Below are 17,617 nucleotides of genomic sequence, written 5' to 3'. Positions count from 1 at the left end.
GGATAGGTTCAAAAGAAACCATAGTAAATGACTATAGCAATCTGTTGTTTGACAAACCCAAAGACATCAGCTTCTGTGATAATAACTTTCTAACTGACAAAAATTGTTGGGAAAACGAAAATAGCATGGCAAAAACTGGACACAAATCCACATACAAAATGGATACTGGATTTAGACATAAAGAGTGACACCAAAGATAAATTAATAGACCAAGAAATAATCCATCAGATCTATGGAAATGGGATAAATTTATGACCAAACACGAATTAGAGCACATTATAAACTGCAAAATGAATGAATTTGACTATATTAAATTAAAAAGATTTTGCACTAATAGAATCAATACTGCCAAAATTAGAAAGAAAGCAGAAAGTTAGGAAGTAATCTTCACAATTAGGAAATCTGATAAAGGTTTCATTTCTAAAATATATTGAGAATTGCATCAAATTTATAATGTCACAAATCATTCCCCAGGGACAGATAATTTTCAAATGAAGAAATGAAAGCTATATATAATCATAAGAAAAAAAGATCCAAATCATTATTGATTAGAGAAATGCTTATTAAAACAACAATGAGGTGTCACCTCACACCTATCAGATTGACCAAGATGAGCACAAGGCAAATGATCAGTTTTGGAGAGGTTGTGGGAAGATTGGTACATTGATGCATTGCTGGTGGAGTTGTGAATGGATTCAACTTTTCTGGAGAGCATATGGAACTATGCCCAAAAAGCAATAAAACTGTTCATACCTTTTGTCCCAGCAATCTAGTTCTAGGTCTATATCCAGGAGAAATTATAAAAAAAAAAAAAAGGGAAAGTCCTACATGTTCTAAAATATTCATAGAAGCTCTTTTTGAAGTGGCAAAGAATTGTAAATTGAGGGGATGGCCATCAATTGGGGAATGGCTAAACAAGTTACCATACATGAATACTATGGAATATTATTTTCTATAAGAATCCATAAATGGTTGGACTCTAGAGAAGCAAGGAACGACTTTGGCGATCTGAGGCTGAGTGAAGGGAGTAGAGTCAAGAGAACAATGTACACATCAACAACATTGCAAGATGAACAGTCTTGATGGAAGCAGCTCCAAACCAACTGTTCAGAATCTGATGAACAGTTTATAAAAATTATCTCTTATGTATCTCTTTCCTTTGATCCTAATTCCTCATATTAAAAATAACTAATTTGTAAACATGTTTATCAAAAATTAATATCTACAATGCTTAACTTGACTGTTCTGCATTGAGGGGAGGGGGGAGTGGGAAGGGAGGATGGAAGGAAATTTTGTAACTTAAAAATATACATGTGCATATGGATGAAAATAAAATTAAAAAATAAAAAAAAGGTTTAGGACAGAGCCAGGCAGGTACCAGATGCTTAAGAAACTATCAAGTAAGGACTATCAAGTAAGAACCAGTGTCAGGAACTAGTAATATAACATTTCAAATGTGGATGATCTTTCCCTTTTTTCTGGGCTGCAGGCTGTCCAGATCAGAATGGAATTTCCCCTTCAGTTAGAACAACTCTGGATGCTAAAGCAGAGGCACAGGGAGCATGCGCAGGTGCTGTCCACCCTCCTCCAGCGGGGAGGGGGGAAGAGGCAGGGAAGGGAAACGGAAGAGGAGGGGGAGGAGGCGGGGCTTGAGGTGGCGACTTCCGGGAGGGAGGATCTGAGAGCTGCCAGAGCCCAGCATGACCAAACATGTGTTCTTAACGGGGCCCCCAGGTAAAGCCAGCTCCCCGGCGGTGCAGCCCCTTTCGAGACTTCCACGACAGGCTCACGCTGCTGAAGAGGGGAAGGGAAGTTAGGCCCCCGCCCCGCGCGGTGCCCCCACTCGGGCCTGGCCTCCCCGCACCCCATTGGCGCCTCCTGAACCGCGGCGCGGTAGTTGGCCCCTTGGCCCCGCCCCCTCCCTGCCCGGGACCAATGGGATGCGCCGCTGGGCTCTCGCGGCCCCTGCCCTCGCCCTCCCCGTCCACCCGCGCCGGGGCCGCCTCTCTCGGGGTCAAGACTCCCACACGCCCCCGCTCGAGGTCAAGTTTATTACCAGGCTGGATGATGGACCGCAAAGCCCTCGTTTTTGGCGCCTCCTCATTCATCCTCCCCGCCGGGCCCTTTTGGGAGGCGCCGGATGGAGGCAGGGATGGAAGGAGAAGCCATAAGGAGAGATGGTTCAACCCTTCGCTCTCCTGTGGCGGGTGTCCAGTGTCTGGGACGTTGGTTTCAGCCACGTGCATCGGGGATGGAGGCAGGGAGACCCGGGTTCAAAACCGACCCAGGAAGCTCCCGAGCTGAACACCCGGATCAGTGTTCTTGTTTGTGAAATGGGGATTGTGGGATGCTAGCCATTATTAATAAATAGCCTCCCGCATGGCCCTGGGCCAGTCGCCTGTCTCCTGGGGCTCTTAAGAGGAATGGCAGGAAAGAGACTGACTTGCGAGGAGAGACAGAGACTTTCCTCTCCAACCCTCTTATATGATTGGGGGAGACTGAGTGAACTCTCAGGTCCCCGTGTTCTCAAATAGTCTGATTACTAGGAAGAAGTTTTCTTTATTACTCATTTTGCCCAGTGGGCCTTAGAAATGAAACCCAATCGATTGGATTGATGGATTAGTGAATTTAGTGTTACTTCCTAATCCATCACCTGATGCAATTACTGATTCTCCATGTAATAGCATCTTGTGTTTCTTATATGTGTCTTTATGTAAGTCTCCAAGAGCATCCTCTCAGGGTCCAAGGTGGTTTTCCAGGTTGCTATTATTATCATTATTATTACTACTACTACTACTACTACTATTATTATTATTATTATTATTTCCTGGGTGCTGGTGTCTGTCCATTTCTTATGATATTCTTGATAATGCCTTAGGCCACTAATGAGGACACATACTACAGGCACTTCAAACCACTATTCCTCTTTCCATTGCCCAACTGAAACACTGACCTCTGGTATTTTTTCAGATAAAATCCTTTCTAACATACATGATTATTTCCACTGTTTATTGCCCTTGTAGCAAAATCTGACTTTGAGGTTTCAAATTTAAAAGGAACCTAGAAGAAGGCAATCAAAAACATTTAAAAACAATCTACAGGCAGTTTTCCAACATCTAAATGGATTATATTCTGAAATTCCATACACGTTTCCATATAGAATTCATTTCAGTTCAGTGAACATTTATTAAGTATGCACTTTTATATTTGTAGAGGATTGTGTTAGGTTGGGAGATATAAACATGAAAAAAAAATGATCCTCCCATCAAAGAGTTGTTATGTTAGGTTCACTTCCCAGGCTAGCTTTTAGATCCCTCTGACCAATCACTTAGTGAATCTGTTATGTTAATAAAATCTAGCATCACTAACTAGAGATAGGAAATCTTAAAATCAGAAGAACTCTTTTACAGGAGGGAAGAAGGCTTTTTTTTCCCCTCTTCCTGACTTCAGAAAAACTTCAAAAGCACATTAACAGTGTATTATCTTGTTCTGATGACGTCCCTTTGAGAAACATACTTTGTAATAGTTATAGCTAGTTAGGAAGTGGGGACTAGGGGTTTGGCATCCTAAGTGTTTAAGAGGAGGGGGGCATTTAGAAGAAGGGACTCTGTTGAAAATTGGTGCTTTCCAGAGTCTATGTCACTCTAAACTGGGAATTCGGTTTAATTCAACAACAATAAGACACAAAGGTATTTAAGGGCAATATCCCAAGTGATGTGATTCCTAAAATGGTGCTTTTACTAGAAAATACTTTTTTTCAAATTATTTGAGGTGATTGAACACTTGCCTATTGTTTTTCATGTTACAACAGCCTTGATCCAATTGGAATATTAGGGTAGAATCAGGAGTTCCACCCTAAAATAAGTGAATATAAAATTAAATGGTTCTGCCTGATCAATAAATATTTTAAAGAAACCTTAAAGATTTTTTTGAGGAATTTGGGTTAGCCCTGTATTGTTGCAGAATAATTGATTTTAATGATTATTATTAACCTGATTTTATTAGAGAAGGGTTCAAAATAATAATGATAGCTTATCATGTACGTAGTGTTTTGAAAGTTCACAGAGCTCTGTCTTGTGAATTAAGTAGATAGTGCAAAGAATATTATCCCAGTTTTACAGTGAAGAAAACTCAGATAAAAATTAATATTGATTTTATTGATTTATTAGTAATCTGATTAATTTTACTAGAGAAGGTTCAAAATAATAATAATGATAGCTTGTCATGTACATGATGTTTTGAAAGTTCACAGAGCTCTGTTAAGTAGATGGAGCAAAGAATATTATCCCAGTTGTACAGTGAAGGAAATAGAAAAAATAATAATAGCTGATATTTCTAAATTATTGTGTAGATGACTTGAACAAGGTCATACAACTAAGGGAATTGAGGTTAGAAATTGGGTTCTAACTGCTGGTACAGTAGGCCCTTTGCATCTCATGTCTTCTTAGCAGACTTGGCCAGAATAATTAGTCACTCCATTAGGTCAAGTCTTGATGTCTACAGAAAGCAAAATTTAAATACTTCCAAGATAATACCCCCTTAGTACTTATTGTTCTGCAAGCAGAGCTAATAAACTAGCTTGTTACATTCTATACCCTATAGGAATGGGCCAGAGGGCCAGAAGACCTGATATCTCTCGGGTATGATGGATTCAGAGGGAGGCATTGTAGTAGAGGGCAGGGCTTGGAGAAGGATGGACTCCATTGAAAATTAGTGTTTTCCAGAGTCTTTGTGTCCCTGAGTTGGAAATTCACTTTAATTCAACAAACATTAGTTACCTGCTGAATGCAATGCTTTGTGGTAGGTTGTAGACAGAAGTGGAGCAGTTCCTGTTTTCAAGAATCCCACATTCAATTGGGGATACAGCATCCTCACAGACACAGTCCAGTCCTCCTGAATCAGGACATCATTTTTCCTTATACTTCTACTGTTAAGTGAGCAAGAAGTCCAAATCTGGGTTTTCTTTGATTAAGGCCTTTGGCCTAGGCTCCTTGGTTTCACTTCCTAGATGGAAAAATGAGTCAATCCCAAGTTTTCTCTCTGCCTGGAGAAAACAAAACCTTGTTCCATAGGATGTAAATTGCCAGGAGATGAATATCAAAGCCCCTTTTGTTACTTAGACTTGGCAGTGGGACCTTGTGCTGCAAAATTAGGCATGCTCCAGAATATAAAAAGAAAACCCAGAAACTACAGATTTTGATTCTTCTTTTTTCAACTTGAGATGAAAAAGTTTTAAACACCTGGAGCAATCAGAATTAAAATAAAATTAATATTCATGGAATTCATTTGCACACCATTGAGAATGATTACTACTCTGGAATCTTGCAAACTCTGGTACTCTTGGCTTTATTAATGGGCACTTGTTTTTTCTTTTAGGGGTTGGAAAAACCACACTCATCCAGAAAGCCAGTGATGCTCTCAGATCCCTGGGTGTGCCTGTTGATGGATTTTATACAGAAGAAGTCAGACAAGGCGGGAGAAGAGTAGGATTTGATGTGGTCACATTGTCTGGATTGAGGGGGCCTTTGTCTAGAGTTGGGTACTGATATTTATATTATGGGGGTTCTTTTGGGAAGCTTCCTATTCTGATAAAATGGAAGCTTATTGCTCTGTAGGCAGCTTCTAAAATCATATTCAGGGTGTCCTCATCAGATTGACTATTTTCCCCCCACATTCCTCCCTTATATCTGGACATAGTGTTTAAAAGAGGTAGGACTTTAGGAGCTGAGTAAATTTCTATAGCAAATGCAAACACAGAAATAGATTTTGAAATCAATTTAGTTCTATAAATATTTATTCAATACCCACAGTCATTGTGCTGTGTTGTGGGAAATGTAAAGAAGAGAAAAACACTCTTCTCTTGCCATATGGATTCCCATGTAGAATACATATATACACATATATGCATATAAATATAAGACACACAAATATATAAATGTATGATATACATTATATAAATATATATTATTTTAATTAAAATAAAATGTGAAAATACTGGAAGAACTTTTAAAAAGGAGAGCAAGAAATGAGATAACTTTGGACTGGGGAATCTGATAAAGCTCCATGAACAGGTCATTAAACTCCTGCTGTATACCAGATATCATGCTGTGTTCTGGAGATAAAATAATGATGACAAAAGGCCCTGCATTATAGGAACTTAGAATCTATAGGGGAAAGCCATCCTTCTGTAGAAGGAGGGAAAGGGAGAAAACAAGCATTTATTAGGCACCTACTGTATGTCAGGCTAAGTGCTTTTACATATGTCTCATTTGATCCTTGCAACATTCTTGTCAATTAAGTGCTGTTATCTCCATTTTACAGTTGAGAGAATTGAGTCGGAGATTAAGTGATTTGTTCAGGGTCTCACAGCTAGTAGGAATTTTGAGACTAGATTTGAATTCGGGACTTCCTGACTCACTTCAGCCCAGCACTCTATCTACTGTGCTTCTAACTAATGTCTCTAACATCAACCTCTAGATATATAAGGAATAGATAATACTCTGGATTTGGAAAGAGGAAGTCCTGGGTTTGAATCCTGCCTTAGATATACATTAAGGACAAGTCACTTTGTTTCTCAGTCTCAGTTTCCTTATCTTTTAGATGGGTGTATTAATAGGTCCTACCTCAGAGACTTGTGAGGAGCAAATGAGTTAATGTTTCCAAGGGCTATGATGTAATGATTGTATTTTTGTCTTTATATCTCCCATGCCTAGATATTGGTATATAATAGAAACCTAATAAATGCTTATTGAAAGAATAAACAAACAGATACAACATTTGGAACCAGAATCAGTGTGAGGACATGTTTAACCTCTCCAGGTTCAGTCCCCCAGAGCAGTGCCCTTGGGTGTGGGTGGAGTCAGTCCTCATGGCTAGCTACCTAGTCAAGGGATGAATAACTCTGAGGATGATCCAGCTCCAAAGATGTAGCTCTGTTACCAGAGACATCAACAGAGGAAACTGATGATATTCAGAACAATCTGTTTTTCACATTTAGGTCAGAACCTTCCACTGGAAGACGTGAATACCGAGTGGGGCAATATGTGGTAGACCTTCTTTCTTTTGAGCAGTTAGCTCTCCCAGTGTTGAAAAATGTGAGTATTAACTTAAAATGTCTTTAACCCAAACTGTCAACATTGCCAACCAGGGGTGACCTAGCCTACCAAAGTAGCTTTTTCTGATTCATGGAAGGTCAGTTTTTCACTTTTATGACATTTAGGTCAATTGATTGGTTATTTCTCAGGTACTATTATTAAGTAAGCTCCTAGACTTAAAACACTACAGTTCTAACAATTATTTGCCTTCATTATTTGCAAGTAAGCTATTTCTTTCCTTTTTTTTTTTTTTAAAGGTTTTTGCAAGGCAAATGGCAATGGGGTTAAGTGGCTTGCCCAAGGCCACACAGCTGGGTAATTATTAAGTGTCTGAGGTCTGATTTGAACTCAGGTACTCCCGACTCCAGGGCCGGTGCTCTATCCACTGCACCACCTAGCCACCCCTTCTTTCCATTTTTAAGATGCTGAATTTAGCCTTGTTAGGTCCTGTAACCCCTGCATTTATACAATTGAGGAAGCTGAGGCCTGATGGTGAATTGATCTGTTTAAGGTCCTAGAGTTTGTAAGTGGAAGGGCCAGGATTTGAACTAAGGTTTGAAAATAGTACTTCTTTTCCTCCCATTGCTCTGACAAATTGCCTCTTGCTGAAAAAAGTAGGTTGAAGGCACATTGAGGAGGACCTCAAATGCTTGACTATAGAATTTGTATTTTATTTAATAGACACTAGGGAGCCACTGTGGTTTTTGGGGTTTGGAATTTAGATGTATACATTGGGAAAAGTTTTTGTTGTTGCTGCTGTTGTCATTTATGTCAGAGAAGGTCAGTTAGGTTATTACAGTAGTCCAAGAGAGAAGTACTCAGGGTCTGAATTGTGATGGTAATCCTGTTAGTGCATGGAAAAGGATAGATAAAATACAGAGTGGATGTAATATTGACAGGCTTTGGTAACTAATTTGATGTGAGGGGATAGGAAGTATTGGTAATGATTGAGCTTTTTGAGCCTTGGGTAAGTGGGAGAATAGAGGTGTTAACAACAGAAGCAAGATTGGGAGAAGACATATTTAAGTGAGAAAGATAAGCTAGAAGAGTAAGTTTTAGACATGTTGGGGGTTGGGCTACCAGTGGGCATTCAGATGAAGATGCTCTTTGAACAGTTGGAGAGTTGGGATGAACAGGAGTGATTGGGGTTGGATCTATAGGTTTAAGAACTGTTTCCATTGTAATGCTAATCGATGTCCTGTGAGTGTCTGACATCAGGAATGGAGAGAGTGTAGAGAAAGAAAAGAGAGCCTAGGACAGAGCTTTAGAGAATGCCCATATTTAGGAGATGTGAAGAGAATGATAAAATTGGTCACATAAGAGGAAACTTAAGAGAGAGCAGTGCCCCAAAAATTGATGGAAGAGAGAGGAGAATCTGTGGTCAATCCCACCAAAAATGGTCATTGGATTTGATGATGGTGGCCTTTGAGAACTGAGTTTCAGTAAAATGGTTCAGAAAAGGACTTGAGAGATTTTGAGGAAAAGTGGGAAGAAATATAGATCATGTTTACAGGCTTAGTGAAGAAGAGATGGTATTGCAGTGTCAAAGGAAGGTTTTGCATTGATTAAGAAAATTTAGCCTCTCTGAACAGGTTATTCATTGAAATAGCAAGTGTTCTCTACTTGAGAAACTTTTTTTTTTTTTGCATTATTGTATGTATTATCGTAATGGGCTTAAGGAAATTGATCCTTTTTAGAATTTATAATCTCTCATTATTTGTTTAAATTTATATATTTCTCTATATGTTTTCTTACTGCATATTCCCTAAAAAGAGAATTGCCTTAGGCTATCAACTATGCATAGGTTTTACATTTTTCAAATGAAAGGGAATTGTTTGAATTTTGTTTGAGAATTGAATTGATTCATCTTGAGAAAGATAGATCTTGGAATCTAGTAAAGTGAGGGATATGGATCACTGATTCACAAATACAGAATCCCATCCAGGCAATGAATGAATTCAACAGAAGCATGGAAAGACAAATATACATTTTCTTAGTTAAAAAAAAAAAGGGGGTCACTCCATGCCTGAATAGAAAATTAGAACTGAGGCATGACAAGTACCAAATTCCTTGGTCTGGTTATCTTTGATCACACACACACTCATATGAATATAGCCCTATTTCCTCCATGGTTAGAGAGTAATTCTGTCCAAAAACAGAAAACAAATGACTTTGTGACAGTGGAAAGAGTACTTTTTATAGTCAAAGATCTTGAGTTTGAATCCTAGCCCTGAACCTCCAGGCTTCAGTTTCCTCTTTGATGGGTTTTGTGCCAGTCATATCCAAGGGAACTTTAAGTTATAATCTATGATTCTGAGAGCCTAGGGAATTTCAAGTTAAAACTGAAACTCAATGGCCTATAATATGACTGACCCTAGGACAGTAGAGAATAAACTGGTTTTCATTTACCTTGCTAAAGGTGCATGCACACTATATAGCCTAATAGAAAAGTAAATTTTTTATATTTATCTGTGAGGTTGCATAAAAAATCATTTTCCAGTCTGAATAAAGAGCTTCAGTCATTTAGAAAACAACCTAAAATTTCTCCTATCCACTTCTATCTTTATTATTGAACTCAGCCTCTCACAATATTAGGGGGATATAGACTTCAGATTTATAATTCTCTGCTTCCTCGCTTGTATGATTTGTGAATCATTTGTTTTCCTTCACTTAAGTAGAAGAAAAGTATATTTTGGGGGGACTGTAGGCAAAGATGGGGAGGAAAAACCTAGAAGGGGAAAAAGAAAGGACAGAATTCAGAATGCTGTCAATGCAGCTAAGCAAATTGAAGACTGAGAAATCTGAATTGAAAAGAGGACTTTTAAACTGGGATATGGCGTATTAATTGGAATTTTGTGGCAGTGGTACTCAACAAAAGATTCCTCGATAATTCACACACTAGAGACTTACTATACCAAGTTGGCATTACACACAATGAAAGACTTGAACTCTGGTTTTCTTTCTTTTTTAAAAAAATTTATTTATATTTGAATCTTAAAATTTTTCCCCTAATCTCATTTCCCTACCCCCCAACCCCCACAGAAGGCAGTCTGATAGTCTTTACATTGTTTCCATGCTATGCATTGATCCAAATTGAATGTCTTGAGAGAGAAATCATATTCTTTTTTTTGGGGTTTTTTTTTTTTTGCAAGGCAAATGGGGTTAAGTGGCTTGCCCAAGGCCACACAGCTAGGTAATTATTAAGTGTCTGAGACCGGATTTGAACCCAGGTACTCTTGACTCCAGGGCCGGTGCTTTATCCACTGTGCCACCTAGCCACCCTGAGAAATCATATTCTTAAGGAAAAAATAGAGTATAAGAGATAGCAAAGTTACATAATGAGATACTTTTTAAAAAAATTAAAGGTAATAGTCCATGGTCTTTGTTTGAACTCCACAATTCTTTTTCTGGATACAGATGGTATTCTCCATCACAGATATCCCCAAATTGTCACTGATTGTTGGACTGGTGAAATAAGCAAGTCCATTAAGATTGATCTTCAGGGGTGGCTAGGTGGCACAGTGGATAGAACACCGGCCCTGGAGTCAGGAGTACCTGGGTTTAAATCCGGCCTCAGACACTTAATAATTACCTAGCTGTGTGGCCTTGGGCAAGCCACTTAACTCCATTGCCTTGCAAAAACTAAAAAAAGAGATTGTTCTTCAACCCATGTTGCTGTTATGGCATACATTGTTCTTCTGGTTCTGCTCATCTCACTCAGCATCAGGTCATGTAAATCTTTCCAGGCTTCCATGAAATCCCATCCCTCCTGGTTTCTAATAGAATAATAGTGTTCCATAATGTTCATATACCCCAGTTTGTTCAGCCATTCCCCAATTGATGGACATTCACTCAGTTTCCTTTTTATTGCTCTTTGGGCATAATTCCAAATTGCTTTCCAGAAAAGCTGGATGAGTTCACAGCTCCACCAACAGTGAATTAGTTAGACTCACATTTCAGAATATAATATAAATATAATCATAAAATAAACATTTGAGATTTGAAATTGATCAATTTCCTAATATGTCTTATTATCTATTAATATAGGGAGATAATTATAGATTTTACTTTTTCTAAGTGTCAAGATTGGTTAGTGCAAAGAGAGCTAAAGTCAGAAGTTTGTTACTGTTTAGTTGTTTTCCAGTTGTGTCTGACTCTTTGTGGCCCTTTTTGAGATTTTCTTGGCATAAATATTGGTATAATTTGCCATTTCCTTCTCCAGCTCATTTTACAGATGAAGAAACTGAGGCAAATTGGGTTAAGTGACTTGTCCAGGGTCACACAGCTAATAAGTGTCTGAGGCCAGATTTGAACTCAGGGAGATGACGAGTGTTCTGACTTCAGGTCTGGTGTTTTATCTGCCACACCACCTTGCTGCCCCTAAGTTAGAAGACTTGATTTAAGTTCCCAGATTGTAGGGGACATCCTAATCTCAGGTGTCATGATGATAAAGACAGTGGATCATAAAATAGGTTAACAATGATAATGATTTATGTAGACAGTAGTTAAATTGGAAGAGTTCAAATTCTAGCTCAGACATAGCTGTTGTGACTCTTGACAAGTCACTAACCTCTCAGCCTCAGTTTCTTCATCTGTTGAATGGGAATGATAATAATAATATCCCCTTCCCCAAGGTTGTGGGGATCAAATGAAATAATAAATGCATAGTGTTTTGCAAAACTTAAAGTTCTAGATAAATGCTAGCTAAAAATTTTAATGTATTTCTGAAGGTCAAAGAATTGTAGGCCTTTCTTTTCTTGTAGGACTGTGGAAGGGAAACTATGAAATTAACAAAATAGAAAGAAGAAAAGCTTATTCTATAAATAGAATATACAATTTAACAAAGGAAGAAAAGCCACAAGTAATCCAAAATAATCACAAAAGATAAAATCACAGATTTAGAATCGCAAAGGACACCAGAGGTCATCTAGTATGGCTCCCTTATTTTCCTTAGGTGGATGATGAAACCCAGGGAAGTTGGGTAATTTATTCGAAGTAACAAAGATAGTTTCAAGTGGCAGGGTTAGAATTTAAGTCTTCTATGCCAGAATCTGCTTATTCCACCAAAGCATACTGCCAAAAAAGTTTCTTAAAAATTAGATAAGTAATAAATAGTTAAGAGCTGGAGGGGATGTGGAAAATTACCATAGAACTGGTCAATGCAACTAAAATCTGTTTCTTTGAAAAGACTGACAAATATCAAAAGAATCTTTACTAATCTAATCTAGTCTAAAAGAGAACAGAGAGGAAAATCAGATTGCCAAAATAAAAAATGAATAAGATGAAAGTGGCAGCAGAGAAGAAATATCAGAATCTCCTGTATCAAAGAATTATTATTTTTTTTATCCTGTACCTGAGATTTCATTGGCATTCTTTGTAAGGAAACTTCTTATACAGGTCAGTACCATATCTGCACTCCTGAGGCTTGAGACCATTGCCTGGGCCAACTCAGGTTCATACAATGAATATTTGCTAGACGTGGGTCTTCCTTGTTCTGGGCCTGGGTCACTAATCTCTTGCCATCTTTCTGTGTGCTAGACAGTTACATGCCAGCAACTCTGTAGATTTAAAAGAAAAGATTATTTATAGTTACATAAAATATCAAACCAACAGAACATGAAAGAGGCATTCTTTAAACAATCTAGTTTCAGAAAAATGATATTAAATTAGCTTTAAGGAACTTCTAACATAAGAAGATGGGGATGGAAACTCTTGTTGAGGAAAAATTCACTATATTTACAGGTGAATTCTACCAAATGCTTAAGGATCAATTAACATCTATACTACACAGATTCTCAAAAATTGAGAAAAAATAACATTCTATCAAACTTCTTTTATGAGACAAATAGAGTACTAATCCCTGAAGGAGAAATCAAGTACAGAAAACTATAGATACTATAGATCACTAATGCTTGTTCATTCAGGAACTTTAAACCTAGTATTACATAATGACAACAACAAGGTAAAAAAATATTCACTATGATCAAGTTAGATTTATTCCAGAGATGTAATAAAAATAATTCAACATTAGGGGAATAATATAATTAGCCATAAATAAGAAGAAACACAATTCTAGATTGAGACCACTAAGTGAAGAACTATAGCATTTTGAAATTCACATCAGTCTATTTTTTGTTCAGAGCGAGATTTGTCAGAAAACAAACAAACAAAAAACCATTTATTTTTGAGAGTAGAAGCTGCTTTTGATTCGGAAATAAATTCCACCAAAGAGTTGAGAGATGTCATGGGGAATGGGAGAGAAAGTAGAAACGACTGTTGTGCAGAGAAATTTATTTTCTTAATACTTGACCCAGTAATGATGCTTATTTTTTTCCAGACCACTTGAGACAAATTTTTTAGAAATCAGCTTCCAGTGGGGACATACCTCTTTGAAGGGTAGGGAGGGGCTTATCTATTTCTTTATAATTGATAGTATATAATATAGTATATATTCTTTCCTTAGTTTATTCTTTAATCATTGTTTTGTGATTAGGCATCGAAATCAAAAGCTATCACTTTCTGTTTATAGAACCTCTTTGTAGAAAAAAATGGAAATGCACTGAAACTTCACTATCCTGTTCTCTGCCAGACTGAGGCAAAACAGGGTTGGTTTGCTATTTTCCCAAGGATACTGATGTCCACTGAGGGAGGTAGGGAGTTTTCTCCCCAGATCAGCTCTCCTGCTTCAATCTATATCATTTTTCTTATACTTTATGGTCCTATGCTAGCAATATGGTATGACCACTCTTCTTCCCTCAGATGCCTTCACTATGATACTTCTCTCCTGGATCCTCAACCTATGTAGATCTTAACCTCATTCAGGGATGCATGGATCCATAACTATGGGTCATATTTTTGTGGCATTTAAAAAGGTTCAAGAAATATAATTTCTGGCTAATTTAATCATTTTATTAATAATACCAGCATTTTAATAAAAAGAGTGGTCATTTTTATTTTGATCTTTGATCAAAAAATAATAAAAATGGTGCAGTCATGGCTTATATTACCATTGGAAGTGTATATTCCTGAGAGTGGCAATAAATTCTGATTAGTTAACATGATAATGGAGAATGAATATTACAGTGAGGCACTGGACCTGAACTTTGATTTGTCATTTACTTCTAAATTAGCCCTAGCCATGGACAGTCTATTCAAACAATTTTTTCCTCCCAAATGATTTATTCCCACCTACCCAAGTGAGGTCTGTCCTACCCATGTGGGGTCTGGGTAAAGAAGATCAACCTTTAGAGACTGAGCTCTTGAAAGGAGGATAAAAGAAAAAGCGGGAAATCTGAATTTCCCCAAATCATTGGTGAATAATAATTTCTCTCACTTTAGGTGTTTTGGCTAGACTCTCTTTAAGAGCCTGTCTTTCCATGCCATTCTTTGCCATGTGGAATTGTTGTGCCATATTTCTCTCTCTCTCTCTCTCTCTGCGGACCCCCACTGAATATGTTCCAGTTAGTTAAAAAGAATTCCTAGCTATGACTTCTCTTCAACATTCATTCTTTAGGACCATTTTTATAAGTGATTCAATTAAAATTAGATCTTTCTAGTACTATGGTTCTAAGTTCTGAAACATCATTAGAGATTCATTTTTTCCTTCTTTCCATTTGTATACCCTTGATTTGCAAATAACCCCAAGAAAAGTAACCCTATAATTTTCAGTCATTTCTAGATTATGTGAGTAAATTATTTTGTATCTTTTCCATAAGTAAGTGTTTTGATTTATGCATTAGTTGGGAGCAGGAGAATGTTAGGTAGAATTTGGGGACAGGCAAGCCAAGAAGAAGGGAAAAACAATTTAGAAAGAGAAGTTTGGGCACACATAAGATGAGCTTCACCTGCTTCATGATTTGTCTAGAGTGAGCACAATTTAAGATTAGAGGGAAGAAAGTCAGCTCTTCCCTGAAAAGATGAAAAAGAAAAATTCTTGTTAACATCTGCTGGAATTGGAGTCTTTGCAAACAGATACAAAGAATTTCTTATCAGCATTATTTATTTACAAATGCCTTTTTATTATCTTTTCCAGTCTTCTACATCCATAATGAAGCCCTAAAACAATTCATGAAGGAAATTTGTTTTATTATTGAATTTGCTAACTGCAATTAATTCATTAAAAAATTAATTGAACCTGTGATTTCTTTTGTTTATGGAATTCTTTCTAAGAAAAGTCACTCTACCACAGCAGGTGAGCACTTGCTTTTTGACAAAGTCTCATTTATTGAGGAGTTAAAATAACTTGTCCAGTGGTACATAACCAATGGCACATAGCCATTATGTGTCAGATAGGACCTGAACCAGTTTTGAATCTCACAGTTAACTTTTCTATCCTACAATAAAGAATTGAACAAATATAACAATAAAGAGTCTAACAAACATATGTTAGCACCAGTTATCAAAAGTTTGAAAATTTATCAAAATATTTCTCAAAGCAAAGGATTTTTTTTCTTTTTTTCAGCAATTATCCCTGAACACTTACACAGTAAAACTTCAGACAGAGATACAAAGGAATTAGTGGGAAGGTCTTTTCTCCCCCTTTGCAAAATATATATATATATATATATATATATATATATATATATATATACATATATATATGTATATATATACACACATACTCTCAAAGTACTAATAAATATATTTAAATAATATTTTAAGATTTGCATTTTTATCACTTGTTTATTTTTTTAGTTGTGACTGACTCACTGTGTCCCCATTTGGGATTTTCTTGGCAAAGATACTGGAGTGGTTTGCCATTTCCTTCTTCAGCTCATTTTATAGATAGGAAACTGAGATTAAACAGGGTTAAGTGACTTGTCTAGGGCCACACAGCTAGTAAGTATCTGAGGCTGAATTTGAATTCAGTTCTTCCTAACTCCAGACCCTGCACTCTACACACTGTGCAACCTGATTGCCCTAAGATTCGTAAGGCAATTTACAAATATTATCTGATCCTTATGTCACCATTGGAAGGTAGGTGCTTTTATTATCCCCATTTTACAGATGAGGAAATTGAGGTAAACAGTTTGTTTACTGCTCATGTTTGTGACTTGCTCGTGGTTAATGTCTGAGACCATATTTAAGCTTAGATTTTCCTGACTCACAAGTCTAATATTCCATCCATTGTTACTATCTAGCATCCCAAATGTGGAAGAGGTTCTGCAGCCCTGCAAGGACTAATTTACCTCTTTGCAAATAAGTACTTTTCTGAAAATGGTTTATAATGTATACTTATGTAAATTCATGTGTATTTCATTATTAGGTAGATTGAGATCTTAAGTACCATAATCAATGAATTATTTTAGATAACTTAATAGAATTGGTCCATTATTGGATTTTCTTGATCATGATGTGTCTGTTATTAAAAATATGGATTTTTAAAAAGTTATTCAGAATCATTAGGTTGCAGTATAGTTTCTTAATAGTTAGAGAATTAAGAGCTCTGACTGCTCATTATTAGAGAGAAGAAACTTGGCACTGTGAGGAGATAGGCAATGGATTTGGGATTAGAGACCTTGGTTTTAAGTCCTAGCTCTGACATTTATAACCCATGTGACTTTGGGCAAGTTCATTTTCCTTTATGGTCCTCATTTTTTTTCATTTGTGAAATGAGAGGGATTAGAATCAATGCTTCCAACTCTAAATCTATATTCCTCTGACTGTTTCTTGGATGTTATTTCTTGAATTCCCACTGAAGAAACTGAATGAGTTGGCAGATATTTCTTTAGCATTTTGGTGTGGGGAAGTCATGGTATCTCAAGCTTACTATGCTTATGGATTGGATGGGAATAGTGCCATCTACCCTTTAATAGGGTACCATTATCTAGACCTCTAGGCCATTTCCCATATTACCTGGAACTAAAGAATAGGCTAGAGTATGAGTTACCATGGGCAATCCCCATTAATTCAGGATGGCTCTTGTAGTCTAGAAGATTTCAGGGACTGTATTTTGATTTATGACATGTCAGAGATGATGAGCAATAATACCCTTAAACTCCCCACAACTCTAAAATTCAACTTAATAGATTGGAACCTGCTCCCACACCTACTTTGCACTTCAAAACATATCAGATGTTCTGAGGATTCTGGTAAATATTGCTATGCAGAGGTGAGAGGATCCTTATGAAGAGACTTCCATTAGACAAGAACAATGTCAGGATAGAACAATCCTACCCCCTCCCCAGTTCAGAATATGCACAGCTGTATAATGTTAGACTGAGAGGAGAGTGAGATTAAACTTTTCTTTTTTTATGGTTCTTTCCAGATTGTCTTTTTATCCCATGGAGATACTACATTCACATGTCACTAGACTGGAAAGGTATTTTGAAACTGAATGCACTGATTACATAAATGTTTAATCATAATGTCACATTTTAAACTAATACAGTGAATGTAGAACTTTTTTGCTTGTGTGGTGACTATCTGGTAGATCTCATCTAGGCTAGAAATGTTATGTAAGGATGCTATCATCTTTAAAAATTTAATTTTTTTCAGTGAACAAATATCTGTGTTCTCTCCCT

At 37.0% G+C, this 17,617-nt stretch overlaps 1 protein-coding gene across 2 annotated transcripts in view; it reads left to right on the top strand.

Moving 5' to 3' along the window:
* Positions 1-1,647: 1,647 nt before the first annotated feature.
* The window catches only part of NTPCR (nucleoside-triphosphatase, cancer-related), a 41,921-nt gene continuing 25,951 nt past the window's right edge, over positions 1,648-17,617 (top strand). For both annotated transcript variants that reach the window (XR_012475759.1, XM_074222997.1), the window contains exons 1-3: positions 1,648-1,734; positions 5,377-5,539; positions 6,998-7,094. Coding sequence is in view for 1 of the 2 variants with exons in the window: in XM_074222997.1 (XP_074079098.1) it covers positions 1,701-1,734; positions 5,377-5,539; positions 6,998-7,094 (294 nt within the window). In the remaining variant the exon portion in view is untranslated. The remainder of the gene's footprint in view (positions 1,735-5,376; positions 5,540-6,997; positions 7,095-17,617) is intronic.

Source organism: Macrotis lagotis, chromosome 2, assembly GCF_037893015.1.
Source record: "Macrotis lagotis isolate mMagLag1 chromosome 2, bilby.v1.9.chrom.fasta, whole genome shotgun sequence".
Classification (NCBI taxonomy): domain Eukaryota; kingdom Metazoa; phylum Chordata; class Mammalia; order Peramelemorphia; family Peramelidae; genus Macrotis; species Macrotis lagotis.
This window is presented reverse-complemented; position numbering and strand designations above follow the sequence as displayed.